Source organism: Oncorhynchus keta, chromosome 26, assembly GCF_023373465.1.
Source record: "Oncorhynchus keta strain PuntledgeMale-10-30-2019 chromosome 26, Oket_V2, whole genome shotgun sequence".
Lineage (NCBI taxonomy): Eukaryota > Metazoa > Chordata > Actinopteri > Salmoniformes > Salmonidae > Oncorhynchus > Oncorhynchus keta.
In genome coordinates this window covers 13469180-13484049 of record NC_068446.1, presented here as the reverse complement: position 1 = coordinate 13484049, position 14870 = coordinate 13469180, and the positions used below count along the sequence as shown (strand labels likewise).

Genomic DNA, 14870 nt, shown 5'->3' with positions numbered 1-14870 from the left:
CACTGTTGTGTTTTTGTGGACATGACTAGTATACTGTAGTAAAGTTTACTATAGTTGACCGACCGGCTCAATTTGGTCTTATGTTGCAAAATTTGAAGTGGTGTTTTTAACCTTGGATAAAAGTAGAGACTCAGATCTAGAAAATGGTCTATCATACCCTGCAGTTGAGGAACAATGAGAAAGTTATTATGCTTTGAAAGTTGATGGCCCTTGAATGTTTTGGTACACCTACTGGAGAGCTCTTTGTCTGCACCCATCGTTCACACCCTCTTAAGCCTTAGCCCCACCCATCTCTTTAAGGATTCACATGTAAGGCCATGTACTAAACAACCCAAGATTTCAAGATTTAAGGCTGGTTTATACTATGGGTGTGTTCGTAAATTTAATCTGGTGTACCAGACTGCGCTCTTGGCATTTGTAAACTCAGAGCATTTTCAGATTGTCCATTCGCAAATTCAGAGCTTTTCGCTCTAGGGGGCGTTTAGAGCGCACACTGAACACTCTGGCCGAGGAGTAGGGTTGAGCCAAGCATTCTGACCTAACAACAGCAGTCAAGCACTCAAGGTAACTGGCTATCGTTGGCTAGCTACTTCCAGACACAAATGAGAGAAGAGCTCACTGACCATTTTACTCCCCCTAGCAGAGCTGGTTAGGCTGTTTTTATGTTATCCAGAGCTTTGGTGACCATAACTGTGCTGCTGGCAACAATTTAATGACAAAGCGTTCGTAAATTTGTCAGTTATTCTGCGCTCTGGCACACTCAGACAAGTACTCAGAAATCAGAGTAGACAGCAAGGGTGAATTTATCAGCTATGTCTATTGACAGTTGTCACAGTGACATCATGAAGATTCTAATGAAATGGTTACTTGCATAGTGGAGTCTTTTGTTTAGACATGTAGCGAGCTAAACAATGAACCATAATCTCAACTCATATCGTTACTACCCTGCATGAATCTGCAGGTAGCTAACCACGCAGTTACAATGTTAGCTAGCTACCTAACATTAGACTATAACTAGCAATACAAATGGATCTGAGATACAAATAATATTACTAAAGTAACACACATTAGCCAGCTAGCTAACAGTAAGCTTTAAATAAACAACTTTGACAAAATTAGAAATGTGTAATATATGAAAATGTGAAGTTGAAGTTGGAAGTATACATGCACTTAGATTGGAGTCATTAAAACTTGTTTTTCAACCACTCCACAACTTTCTTGTTAACAAACTATAGCTTTGGCAAGTCGGTTAGGACATCTACTTTGTGCATGACGAGTAATTTTTCCAACAATTGTTTACAGACAGGTTATTTCACTTATAATTCACTGTATCACAATTCCAGTGGGTCAGAAGTTTACATACACTAAGTTGACTGTGCCTTTAAACAGCTTGGAAAATTCCAGAATATGATGTCATGGCTTTAGAAGCTTCTGTTTGCGAAGTTATCGTTCTCTGTTCGTCGTTTCCATAACGGTAGCTTTTTTTGAAAAGCCTTCAGGTTTTCCTCCGCTTCGATGATGTTGACTCCACCGCCCTGCATCTTTTGATTGAGATGATTGAGAGCTGCGTAGATATCAGCCATGTACGCTAAAATGAGAATGAACTCAGAATTTTTGAAGCAATCTGCATGACAATGTTGGTGCTCTTGCAAAAACAGGGCTAATTCCACACGCACTGCAAAAACACGATTCAGCACCTGTCCCCGGGATAACCACCGAACGTTAAAATGGTACAGAAGTACCTCGGATTCAGAGCCCATTTCTTTACACAGCTCACTGAAGATGCTGTGCCTTTGAGCACTAGTTCGCACATAGTTCACGCATTCCACTACAATTTTTAATACTTCTGCCAGTTTTGGAGGCAAGGTTTTTGTTGCCTGTGCAGAATACAATGCGTAACAATGATGTGTGGTGCATCGGCTTTCACTTGCGCACCAAAACCAGACTTTCTTCCCAGCATGACTGGAGCTCCGTCCGAACAAATTGCAGAAACCATATCCCACGAAAGATTGTTGTCTTTGAAGAAGTCATCCACAAGTTTCTTCACATCGGCTGCCTTAGTTGTTGTTGTTGTAAAAAAAAATCCTTTATCACGTCGTCTTTCACATAGAGCACGAATACAGCAAGCTGGCTTAGATTGGAAACATCTGTGGTCTCGTCGAGTTGAAGGCTGAATTTTGCCGGGCTTGAAATCAGATCTGCAACTACTTGAGCCAAGATGTCTTTGCTCATGTCCTCTATTCTGTCGCTGATGGTGTTATTTGAAAGAGGAATTTGGGATAACTTAACTTCAGCCTCTTTTCCCAGCATGATATTCGCCATCTTCAACACAGCTGGTTTTATGAGTGTTTCACCAATGGTGTGTGGTTTTCGATCAGGTAAGCAACTTCACACGATGCTGTGAGGATCGGTTTGTTGATGGGTACAAAGCCGAGAACAGGCAGAGTAGCCTTTTCATCGAATCTGGCTCTCTTCACCTTGAATTTAGCGAGTGTTGTGTTCTTGTATTTTCCATCTCCATGCAGCTTAAGGAAGTGTTCTCTTAGTTTTGCCGGTGCTCAACTTGGCATTGCAAATCATGCAGTTAGGATGCTGACTCCCATCACGTTCCGTTATACATGTGAATCCATATTGTACATATTCATCCGACCACTTTCTTTTTTTGCGCGACATAAGTAAGTATGAAGGGATTAAAATATTAAGAAAGAAATCACAAGACGTACCATCACGACAGTCACAAGTCGACTACTGAGTGTACCAAATTCCCTGCAGCACAGATAGGCCAAGCGATGTAGCGTGATCACCTGCAGCCAACGATGGCCAAGCGAGGCGTGTCATCATGAATCATATGAGTCGGATGTGTGTCTTGACCTCCGCCGAACCACTGAGACTGACTCACCGAACCCCTGGGGTTCGATCGATTAAGGTTAAGAACCACTGTGATAGGCTAATTGACATCATTTGAGTCAATTGGAGGTGAACCTGTGGATATATTCCAAGGTCCACCATCTATCTCAGTGCATCTTTGCTTGACATCATGGGAAAATCTAAAGTAATCAGCCAAGACCTCAAAAAAAAAAGTTGTAGACCTCCACAAGTCTGGTTCATTCTTGGGAGCAAGGAGGCCTACAAACCAGACTCAGTTACACCAGAATGGGCCAACATTCACCCATCTTATTGTGGGAAGCTTGTGGAAGGCTACCTGAAACATTTGACCCAAGTTAAACAATTTAAAGGCAATTTTACCAAATACTTATTGAGTGTATGTAAACTTTTGTTTGTGAAAAACTGAGTTTAAATGTTTTTGGCTAAGGTGTATGTTAACTTCCGACTTCAACTGTAGCTAGCTAGACTATCTTACCTGTATACATGGATAGATACTTCTCCCTCTCTTTCACAGATGCCATGGTTGCCCTATATTTGAAGTAGTCCTGAGACAGGTGTTTTATACAATAGCCTTCTCTGTGTTCTCTTTACGACTACCTCTGCATATTTCCAATCAAACGACAGAATTTTCTCAGTCTCCTGAGCTATCATACTCTAATTCCACCTGAGAGCAACACTTTCACTTTTTACGGTTTTACTATGTGATATTGTTCAAAAAAGCTGCGTTAGAAAATAATTAGCTACACATACCTACCAGCTCATGTTATAGACAGTCTCGCCTTGTCCAGCCCTCTCATTATCTCAGCCAATCTTGACTAACGGGAAGTTTCCTATATATTTTGGTGGCTGAACAAACTAGGCTCGTAATTTAACAATTGTATACATACAGTGCCTTGCGAAAGTATTCGGCCCCCTTGAACTTTGCGACCTTTTGCCACATTTCAGGCTTCAAACATAAAGATATAAAACTGTATTTTTTTGTGAAGAATCAACAACAAGTGGGACACAATCATGAAGTGGAACGACATTTATTGGATATTTCAAACTTTTTTAACAAATCAAAAACTGAAAAATTGGGCGTGCAAAATTATTCAGCCCCTTTACTTTCAGTGCAGCAAACTCTCTCCAGAAGTTCAGTGAGGATCTCTGAATGATCCAATGTTGACCTAAATGACTAATGATGATAAATACAATCCACCTGTGTGTAATCAAGTCTCCATATAAATGCACCTGCACTGTGATAGTCTCAGAGGTCCGTTAAAAGCGCAGAGAGCATCATGAAGAACAAGGAACACACCAGGCAGGTCCGAGATACTGTTGTGAAGAAGTTTTAAGCCGGATTTGGATACAAAAAGATTTCCCAAGCTTTAAACATCCCAAGGAGCACTGTGCAAGCGATAATATTGAAATGGAAGGAGTATCAGACCACTGCAAATCTACCAAGAACTGGCCGTCCCTCTAAACTTTCAGCTCACACAAGGAAAACACTGATCAGAGATGCAGCCAAGAGGCCCATGATCACTCTGGATGAACTGCAGAGATCTACAGCTGAGGTGGGAGACTCTGTCCATAGGACAACAATCAGTCGTATATTGCACAGATCTGGCCTTTATGGAAGAGTGGCAAGAAGAAAGCCATTTCTTAAAGATATCCATAAAAAGTGTTGTTTAAAGTTTGCCACAAGCCACCTGGGAGACACACCAAACATGTGGAAGAAGGTGCTCTGGTCAGATGAAACCAAAATTGAACTTTTTGGCAACAATGCAAAACATTATGTTTGGCGTAAAAGCAACACAGCTCATCACCCTGAATACACCATCCCCACTGTCAAACATGGTGGTGGCAGCATCATGGTTTGGGCCTGCTTTTCTTCAGCAGGGACAGGGAAGATGGTTAAAATTGATGGGAAGATGGATGGAGCCAAATACAGGACCATTCTGTAAGAAAACCTGATGGAGTGTGCAAAAGACCTGAGATTGGGATAGAGATTTGTCTTCCAACAAGACAATGATCCAAAACATAAAGCAAAATCTACAATTGAATGGTTCAAAAATAAACATATCCAGGTGTTAGAATGGCCAAGTCAAAGTCCAGACCTGAATCCAATCGAGAATCTGTGGAAAGAACTGAAAACTGCTGTTCACAAATGCTCTCCATCCAACCTCACTGAACTCGAGCTGTTTTGCAAGGAGGAATGGGAAAACATTTCAGTCTCTCGATGTGCAAAACTGATAGAGACATGCCTCAAGCGACTTACAGCTGTAATCGCAGCAAAAGGTGGCGCTACAAAGTATTAAGTTAAGGGGGCTGAATAATTTTGCACGCCCAATTTTTCATTTTTTGATTTGTTAAAAAAGTTTGAAATATCCAATAAATGTCGTTCCACTTCATGATTGTGTCCCACTTGTTGTTGATTCTTCACAAAAAGATACAGTTTTATATCTTTATGTTTGAAGCCTGAAATGTGGCAAAAGGTCGCAAAGTTCAAGGGAGCCGAATACTTTCGCAGGGCACTGTATCTACAGATGGCGTACAAGTTTGTTATTAAGTCACATGAAATTTCACATGTTCCAGAAGGTATTTCTGCCCCCCAAAAAATATTTTGATAAAACAAAAGTTTAGGTTCAAATGGCTCTCCTGTGAAGTTTCCTGAAACGAGTCGCAGTAATAATAATAATAATAATATATGCCATTTAGCAGATGCTTTTATCCAAAGCGACTTACAGTCATGTGTGCATACATTCTACATATGGGTGGTCCCGGGAATTGAACCCACTACCCTGGCGTTACAAGCGCCATGCTCTACCAACTGAGCTACAGAAGGACCACAAGTATAAATACTGTAGTATTACCTTAGTAAAAACTGTTGTAAATACTATAGTAATTAATTTAGTGTTTTTGCGGATATTACTGTAGTATTTACTATTAGTGTTTTTATTTGTATTTTTTGTATTGTTTTTTAAATGATCTTTAACATAGTGGGGGCATTATCCTTGGGGAAACCTGGTGTAACCTCATTCCTTGGGGTCCAAGGATTGCTGCCCAGAGAAGGTGCTGGTTTAAAAATCTTCTCTTCTCTCCTCAGAAAAGATCATAGATAATATTCTGACAGCCACAAAGAGCTATGGTCTGGAAGATGAGCTGGACAGGTATTTCACACCTTTAACTCGGCAACATCAGGGGGCATCTTGGGGTGTTTAAAGGGTTATGCCTGCTTCTCAAGACATTCAGAAACTAACCTGTATGAAAACTCTCGGCTTACTCAGAAATATTCTAGCCAGGTCCCAAATATGTTTTTGCTGATTTGCCCATTTTTGGTCATTGTCATGCCAAAACAACCATATAAGTTGGCTAGACAGCACAAACAGATCTGGGACCAGGCAAGAAATATGTTCTACCAATCCCGAAAACATTGCTGATTTTCCAGTGTTCTGTCTTGTTAATGGCTTGGTTCTTTCCACAACCATTATTTGCCGACCTGATATCATCAACTAAGGAAATTGGGAATGTGTTTAATTTTCCACCTGGAATGTAGAACTCAGTCTTAACAGAGGTCACATTCTCTACTACATAATGCTGTCAGGGAACCTGATAGCAATTGCACAACTACACATGATATCTGAATAAATCACTGCAGTACTTGTCATTTTCCTCTCTTCACAAACCTCACAGAAATTTTGTTTTTCTGCTGTTCTTTTCCTGCTCTTCTAGTCTGAGTTGTAAAAAGTGCATAATCATGGGAAATGGTGCTATTCTGACCAACAAGTCTATGGGTGCAAGGATTGACGAGTACAATGTGATTGCAAGGTCAGTTTTAAAAGGCACATCACCTCCAGGGTTCTTAAATAATATTTTCTAGATTCCTTACATCCTCTATTCTCGCCTCCTTCTCAAGAGCACTAGAGGAGAACATCCAAAGTTCTGACCTTCTCCAATATGTTTTGAGAAGGAGGCGAAGAGAGAGGATGCGAGGAATTAAGGAAAGACCAATTGAGTAAGAGCCAGTGATTGTGAGAACCATATGTTTATAGATTCCTAGTCCCAGTTGACCTGTGTGTGTTGCAGGTTAAACGAGGCCCCAGTGAGTGGCTATGAGAAAGATGTGGGCTCCCGGACCACTATGCGTATCACCTACCCAGAGGGAGCCATCCAGAAGACTGAACGCTACGAACAGGACTCCCTCTTCGTTCTCTCTGCCTTCAAAGCTCTCGACTTCAAATGGCTGCGGTCCATGATCTTTAAAGAGAGGCTGGTAAGTGGTAATCCAGCAAAGAGTGACCATTCCTACAACGTTAGGTAAAGTTCCAATTGAGTCCCAATTCATGGAGAAAACGTTAAAGCCATGTCATGAGAACATCAGGGTTGGGGTCAATTCCAATTTAATTTCCAATTCAATTCTGGAATTCAAGCAGGAAGTGGAGAATTTACTTGGAATTCAATTGGAATTGTAGCCATCATATATTTTTTTTATTGGAATTGAATTGGATTTAAATTGTCATATTGTAAAAGAAAATCATCCCTGGAATGGAATTGGAATTCAGACTGCCTGAATTGGAATTGAATTGGAAAATAAAAATAATTTAAATGGAATTGTTATTTAGAATTTTTTAACTTGAGTTGTATTATAATTGGGCAAATTCCTGTTTCCGGAGTTAATGCATTTAGTATTGAAATTGAATGCAAACTATCTTTAAATCAGTTTTCATTGTGAAAATTATCTTCCCCAAACATGAAACTCAGGCAGTGCTTATGTATGCCAGTTAAGCTTTTACTACAACCCTTGTAAAGCAGATTAACGTGCTTAATTTTAAGAAGTTGTTTGGCTACTTTAGTTGTTATTCAAACTTTATCAAAACATACAGTACCAGTCAAAAGTTTGGACACCTACTCATTCAAGGGTTTTTCTTTATTTTTACTATTTTCTACATTGGCGGGTGATTGTGGAGGCCAGGTCATCTGATGCAGCACTCCATCACTCTCCTACTTGGTAAAATAGCCCTTACACAGCCTGGAGGTGTGTTGGGTCATTGTCCTGTTGAAAAAAAAATAATAGTCGCACTAAGCGCAAACCAGATGGGATGGCATATCGCTGCAGAATGCTGTGGTAGCCATGCTGCTTAAGTGTGCCTTGAATTCTAAATAAATCACAGACAGTGTCACCAGCAAAGCACCCCCACACCATCACACCTCCTCTGTGCTTCACGGTGGGAACCACACATGCAGAGATTATCCGTTCGCCTACTCTGCATCTCACAAAGACACAGCGGTTGGAACCAGAAATCTCAAATTTGGACTCATCAGACCAAAGGACAGTTTTCCACCGATCTAATGTTGATTGCTCGTGTTTCTCGGCCCAAGCAAGTCTCTTCTTCATATTTGTGTACTTTAGTAGTGGTGTTTTTTAAGCAATTCTACCATGAAGGCTTGATTCACGCAGTCTCCTCTGAACAGTTGATGTTTGGATGAGTCTGTACTCTATGAAGCATGTATTTGAGCTGCAATTATTGAGCCTGGTAACTCTAATGAACGTATCCTCTGCAGCAGAGGTAACTCTGGGTCTTCTTTTAGTGTGGCGGTCCTAATGAGAGCCAGTTTCATCATAGTGCTTGATAGTTTTGCGACTGCACTTGAAGAAACGTTCAAAGTTCTTGACATTTTCACTATCCACTGAGTTTTTAAAAGTACAGTAGGGAGTGCGATATGGTTTAATGTGCCAATAATTGCCCGCATCTTAAAGCTAAAATTGGGATCATGTATACATTGCTAATGACCATAAACATTTTATTAGGAATTTAGCGAACTTGGAATTTGTGGTAAGTGCATGCCAGCCGCCATCTTTATGCACCTCTGCTTTTGAACACTTATGGGAGATTCTGGAGCGGATCCTGAGACAGTGTTTTCCACCACCATCAAAAAAACACCAAATCATGGAATTTCTCAAAGAAGAATGGTGTCGCATTCCTCGAATAGAGTTCCAGACACTTGTAGAATCTATGTGAAGGTGCATTGAAGCTGTTCTGGCCCATGGTGGCCCAATGTCGTATTAATACAATTTATGTTGGTGTTTCATTATTTTGTCACTTACCTGTTTATACCCATCTTTACCACACTGTTTACCTCAATTGGATAATACTAGATAATAGTAGCCTTATAATCTGACTTTGGAACTCTGCACTTGTTGTGACTGGAGAATTCATATTTACTGTCATTATACCATTTGTACCATTATACCATACTGAATTGTATGAAGAATATGTATGTATTTTTTGGGGCCGCCTCAGTCCAAACAATGTAAAAAACTAAATACATTTTTGGGATGGAGAACCGTTTCAGTGTAAGCTTAAATGACCAAAACAGATATACAAATATGTAGAAAAGATGATGTATCTAGATATTTTTATCACCAGAATGAAAGCTAAACAGTCTGGGAGAAATGAAAGTTCCCAAAACAATTAATTTATCTGTATGTATTTTGTTATAAGAACACATCCTTAGCCATGGCAAATGCATAAAATTGCAGGAAATGAGTGTTAAGACGGCAACATTTTCTCTCAGCTCCATGGCAGAATATGTAGAAACGCAGGAAATTTGCTTAAAACCTGTAACATTTTCTCTAAACCGCCAAGATGAGAGCCTCTAAAATGTTCTCTAAAATTCAGCCACGGCAATTGGCCAACCACATCCATTGCCATGCCCCCTTCCACATCCACTAGCTAAGCCACTTTTTGATCCAGAAGAAACCCTGGAATACACTTTCAAGTTTGAGGGAGAGTTTATTTTCCTGGTACCACTCCACCAGGGCCCTCACTTCCTCCCTGTAGGCTGTCTCATCATTGTTGGTAATTAAGCCTACCACTGTTGTGTCATCTGCAAACTTGATGATTGAGTTGGAGACGTGCGTAACCATGCAGTCATGGGTGAGCAGGGAGTACAGGAGGGGGCTGAGCACGCACCCATGTTGGGCTCCCTGTTGAGGATCAGTGTAGCGGTGGTGTTGTTGCCTACCTTCACCACCTGGGGTCAGCCTGTCAGGAAGTCCAGGACCTAGTTTCACAGGGCAGGTTTCAGACCCAGGGCCTCGAGCTTAGTGATTAGCTTGGAGGGCACTATGGTGTTGAAGGCTGAGCTGTAGTCGATGAACAACATTCTTACATAGGTGTTCCTCTTGTCCAGATGGGATAGAGCAGTTTGCAGTACGATGGTGATTGCGTCATCTGTGGATCTGTTGGGGCAGTATGCCAATTGTAGTGTGTTTAGCGTGTCAGGTAAGGTGGAGGTGATATGTTCCTAACTAGCCTCTCAAAGCATGATGACAGAAGTGAGTTTTACTGGGCGATAGTAATTTAGTTCAGTTAACTTCGATTTCTTGGGTTCAGAAACAATGGTGGACATCTTGAAGCAAGTGGGGACACAGAATGGGATTGGGAGGTGTCATTGTACTTGTGGAATTTAATTTAAGGGGTATAACACTAATCCCTGTGTGAATGTGAATGTAATAATAACCATACAGTACATTTTAATCCAAAGTTTTAGAGCAGCATTCCAATGTTGCTTTTTAGTACAGAGGGCTATGACATTTTAAGGTTGCTTTGTAGAGGGCTCTGACTGACATGGTTTTGGTCTATGAGAAGAAAAATGTCTAGCTCTGGTTACAGTCACTATGGTCATTCCTTCATGGTTGAATGGGAATAGAACACATACAACACATTCCTACTTTCAAAATAACAGCATACCTTATTCTCCCTTCCTCTCTTCATTCTCCAATCTTTATAGAAGGATGTGTCAGAGTCAAATCCTATAGTATTGTATCTGATGTTGGCATAAATTACATGGATATGGACATCTATAGGGGCTCCATAGACAGACTCCTGTCCTTGTCGATGCTCTGATCACTTAGAGCAGGAGGTGGGTCAGGGTGTGTGGGGTTCAGAGGGTTGGGGGGGGGGGGGCTGGAGGCTGACAGGCTATGGGATTCAGGGGTCTGATGCACATCAGAGAGCAACAGTATCTCAGATCTGGGCTTACCTGGCCTGCCCAATGCCCATAGCCAGACAGTGAATGGATGGATGGATGGATGGATGGATGGATGGATGGATGGATGGATGGATGGATGGATGGATGGATGGATGATAGGCATATCACTGGGGTGGTCCTGTGAGTCTGGATCACTATTCACACAGTGACAGACAGGTGGGTATTTCTATTTATTGTTGGATCCCCTACTCTTCCTGGGGTGCAGACATATTAGGCATATCATACATTTTTATTTCTACTTTGCACATTCTTCCATTGCAAAACTACCATTCCAGTGTTTTACTTGCTATATTGTATTTACTTTGCCACCATGGCCTTTTTTGCCTTTACCTCCCTTCTCACCTCATTTGCTCACATTGTATATATACTTGTTTATACTGTATTATTGACTGTATGTTTGTTTGTATATAGACTCCCCCTTTTTTTCTACTGTGTTATTGACTTGTTTATTGTTTACTCCATGTGTAACTCTGTGTTGTCTGCTCACACTGCTATGCTTTATCTTGGCCAGGTCGCAGTTGCAAATGAGAACTTGTTCTCAACTAGCCTACCTGGTTAAATAAAGGTGAAATAAAAAAAATAGTCCAGTGGCCATTTTATTTATTTAGTCTTATGGTTTGGGGGTAGAAGCTGTTAAAAAGTGGTATACTCCTCAATGCCATTGGATGAATCCCGGAACATATTCCAGTCTGTGCTAGCAAAACAGTCCTATAGCGTAGCATTCCCGTCATCTGACCACTTCAAATTTAGCGAGTCACTGGTACTTCCTGCTTTAGTTTTTGCTTTTAAGCAGGAATCAGGAGGATAGAATTATGGTCAGATTTGCCAAATGGAGGGCGAGGAAGAGCTTTGTATGAATCTCTGTGTTTGGAGTAAAGGTGGTCTAGAGTTTTTTATCCCTCTGGTTGCACATGTGACATGCTGGTAGAAATGAGGTAAAACGGTTTTAAGTTTGCCTTCATTAAAGTCCCCGGCCACTAGGAGCGCCGCTTCTCGATGAGGCATTTTCTTGTTTGCTTATGGCCTTATAGAGTTGGTTGAGTGCGGTCTTAATGCCAGCATCAGTTTTTGGAGGTAAATAGATACATTAGTTATGAATAATATAGATGAGAACTCTCTTGGTAGATAGTGTGGACTACAGCTTATCATAAGGTACTCTATCTCAGGCGAGCAATACCTCGAGACTTCTTTACCAGACGTAGCATCTCTGTTCTACCGGTGCATGGAAAATCCCGCCAGCTCCATTTTATCTGTGTCGTTTTTCACCGATTGTTTTAATGTCCTGTTGGTAGGATTATCTTGATCGTAGTTAGTTGGTTTTATCTTCCAATGATTGCACGTTGGCCAATAGAACGGATGGCAGTGGGAGTTTACTCGCTCGCCTACGAATTCTCAGAAGGAAATGACGGAAATGACGGGGATTTCAGTCTGTTCCCGGGAAAGCACTATATCCTTCGCATCAGGCTTGTCGGACTCATTAAAGGAAAAAGCTTCTTCCAGGTCGAGGTGAGTAATCGCTGTTCTGATGTCCAGAAGTCATTTTCTGTCATAAAAGACGGTAGCAGCAACATTATGTCCAAATAAGTAAAGAAATATGTGACAAACAAGCTTGGGGACTGGTCTTGATAAATCAATTATATTTTTATTTTCACAGAATCTCCGTTTGGGTATTGGTTGGCCTACAATTAGGGTGTGGAAATGTTAGGATTATTTTGCTCTTAGTAGCCTTCTCCTGACCGGTCATGTTGTACAGAGACAAATTTTCCTAATGGAAACTCTGAGGGTTTCGTTTATCATTTTTCTTCGAATAGAAACAACATATTATGAATCAAATTAAGCTACATTTCTTAAAATCAATTCCATATACTATGTTCTTACAAAAAAAGTGTTTAAATTCTCTAGTACAGCCAATATTAAAAACTGTCAAATGCTTCTCAAAGATGCCCTCTGGTGGTCAAATTAGCACTAACTATCATTAATTGCAACAATGGCTGACACTTAAACAACGTGCCATAGAATTATGCGACAGTCCGCAAGCTGTGCTGCAGTACGACGCAACTTTTAAAAGAAGAACCGCTGTATAAGCACGAATGTTCCAAAATGCAATAATAATTTAGCGGGAAAACACTATTCTCAAAAGTAATCGCAAATGCAATTATGCATATAATGCTTAATTATTAGGCTCTACACCAGTTGTAAAGCAGATGAATGTGCTTAATCTTAAGTTATTTGGCCACTTTAGTTGTGATATAAAACTTAGCAAAACATATAGGCATATATACGTGTGCGAGTATGATTTGAATTCGCAGCAAAAAGGCATGCGCTGTTTCTTGCCTTAAGCTGGGCATCATACACAAGTGATAATATATCATTCACGAGTTATAGGCTAATATTGTCACCCATTAGACTATTCTTGATTTAATATTGTCTTTACATATACAAAAAATGTGTTGCCTTTTCATGAAGGCCTAGGTATCGCACAATTATATAACTAACACCGCAATACAGCCTATGAAGTAGTGGCCTTCACTAAATACATTAATTTCAAAATGTATTTATCCCAAGTACTTATGCAAAGCATTTATAGAGCAAGTTGTGGTTGTATGTCCTCAGTTCAGACAAGATGGCGCTGACAGACACGGTCACCCTGTTTCTATCTCCCCGGCAACTTGCAGTATTTCGCTTTATTGGTGTTATGACTTACATTATTTGCTCAGAAAGTTTCTAGTATCATTTCCTACAACCGAAAAATAACTTTTGAACATTTGATCGGCGGTCACTCACAATTTGACGAGAAATGACTTCCCTAACCTGGATCTTTTGTTTGGATTTCCCGAGGCAGCCTCATTCATCCCAGACGCTCCACCAGAGGGAGGAGTTCTAGTCAGGCTGCGAGCAAACCATCCACCGCTACCGAGTATATTACTCGCTAAAACATTCAGCCCCCTGGACAATAAAGTAGATGAGCTCAGGGCTAGGATCTCCTTTCAGTGAGACATAAGGGACTGTAACATGCTCTGTTTTACGGAATCAAGGCTCTCTCCATGTATATTGTCCCCATCCATACAGCCAACAAAGTTCTCTTTACATCGCGCTGACAGGAAGAAAGAACTCTTTGGAAAAAACTAAGGTGGGAGGTATGTCTCATGATTAACATCTCATGGTGTGATTGTGGTAATGTACAGGAATTCAAGTCCTTTTGTTCTCCCAATCTGGAATAACTCACCATCAAATGCAGACAGCATTAAGTCCCAAGATCATTTTCTTTGGCTATTGTCACTGCTCTGTATATTTCTCCCCCAAGCCGACACCGCAATGGCTCATAAGGCACTACACTGGACTTTGTGCAAACTGGAAACTACATATCCTGAGGCCGCATTTATTGTAGCTGGGGTCTTTAATAAAGGAAATCTGAGGCAAACGCTCCCAAAAATCTACCAACACATCTCCCGTGCTACACATTGTTACTCTCCCTTCTGGGAAGGCTAGAAGACCCTTGCCTGCTCCACCCTTCGGCAAATCAGATCAAACCTCTATCTTACCCGACTTCCTTGACCAACTACAATTTGTATACCGACCCAACAGATACACAGATAGGGCTGTTACGGTGACCATATTACAGCCACACCAGCAGTCACTAGTCATGACCTCAGTAAAATTCCACAGGACCGTTTAGTCACCATAACGAGGCTTCTCCTAACTCTGATGCTCCTGATGGTCATTAGTAGCCTACCAAGCTTGCTAACTGACTGGTACTCAGCACTCTATTGTCCCTCGAACCACTCTGACATCAATGCAAATGCGATCAAAAATCAAATCATGTTGAGCAACATTTCTATAGCCTATGCAATTACGTGAGAAAGCCGTTTTGATGGCCTCTATTAAAAAGAGGAGGATCCCATTAGCTTTCTATAGGCTAGGCATACTTTCTTGATACTAAACACTTTGCT

The 14870-nt window shown here is 40.9% G+C and overlaps 1 protein-coding gene across 3 annotated transcripts in view; it reads left to right on the top strand.

The window, feature by feature from the left end:
* The window catches only part of LOC118371481 (CMP-N-acetylneuraminate-beta-1,4-galactoside alpha-2,3-sialyltransferase-like), a 101739-nt gene that overhangs the window by 61488 nt on the left and 25381 nt on the right, over positions 1-14870 (top strand). For all 3 annotated transcript variants that reach the window (XM_035756938.2, XM_035756937.2, XM_052480280.1), the window contains exons 6-8: positions 5972-6035; positions 6598-6693; positions 6952-7138. In XM_035756938.2, coding sequence (XP_035612831.1) covers positions 5972-6035; positions 6598-6693; positions 6952-7138 — 347 coding nt within the window. The remainder of the gene's footprint in view (positions 1-5971; positions 6036-6597; positions 6694-6951; positions 7139-14870) is intronic.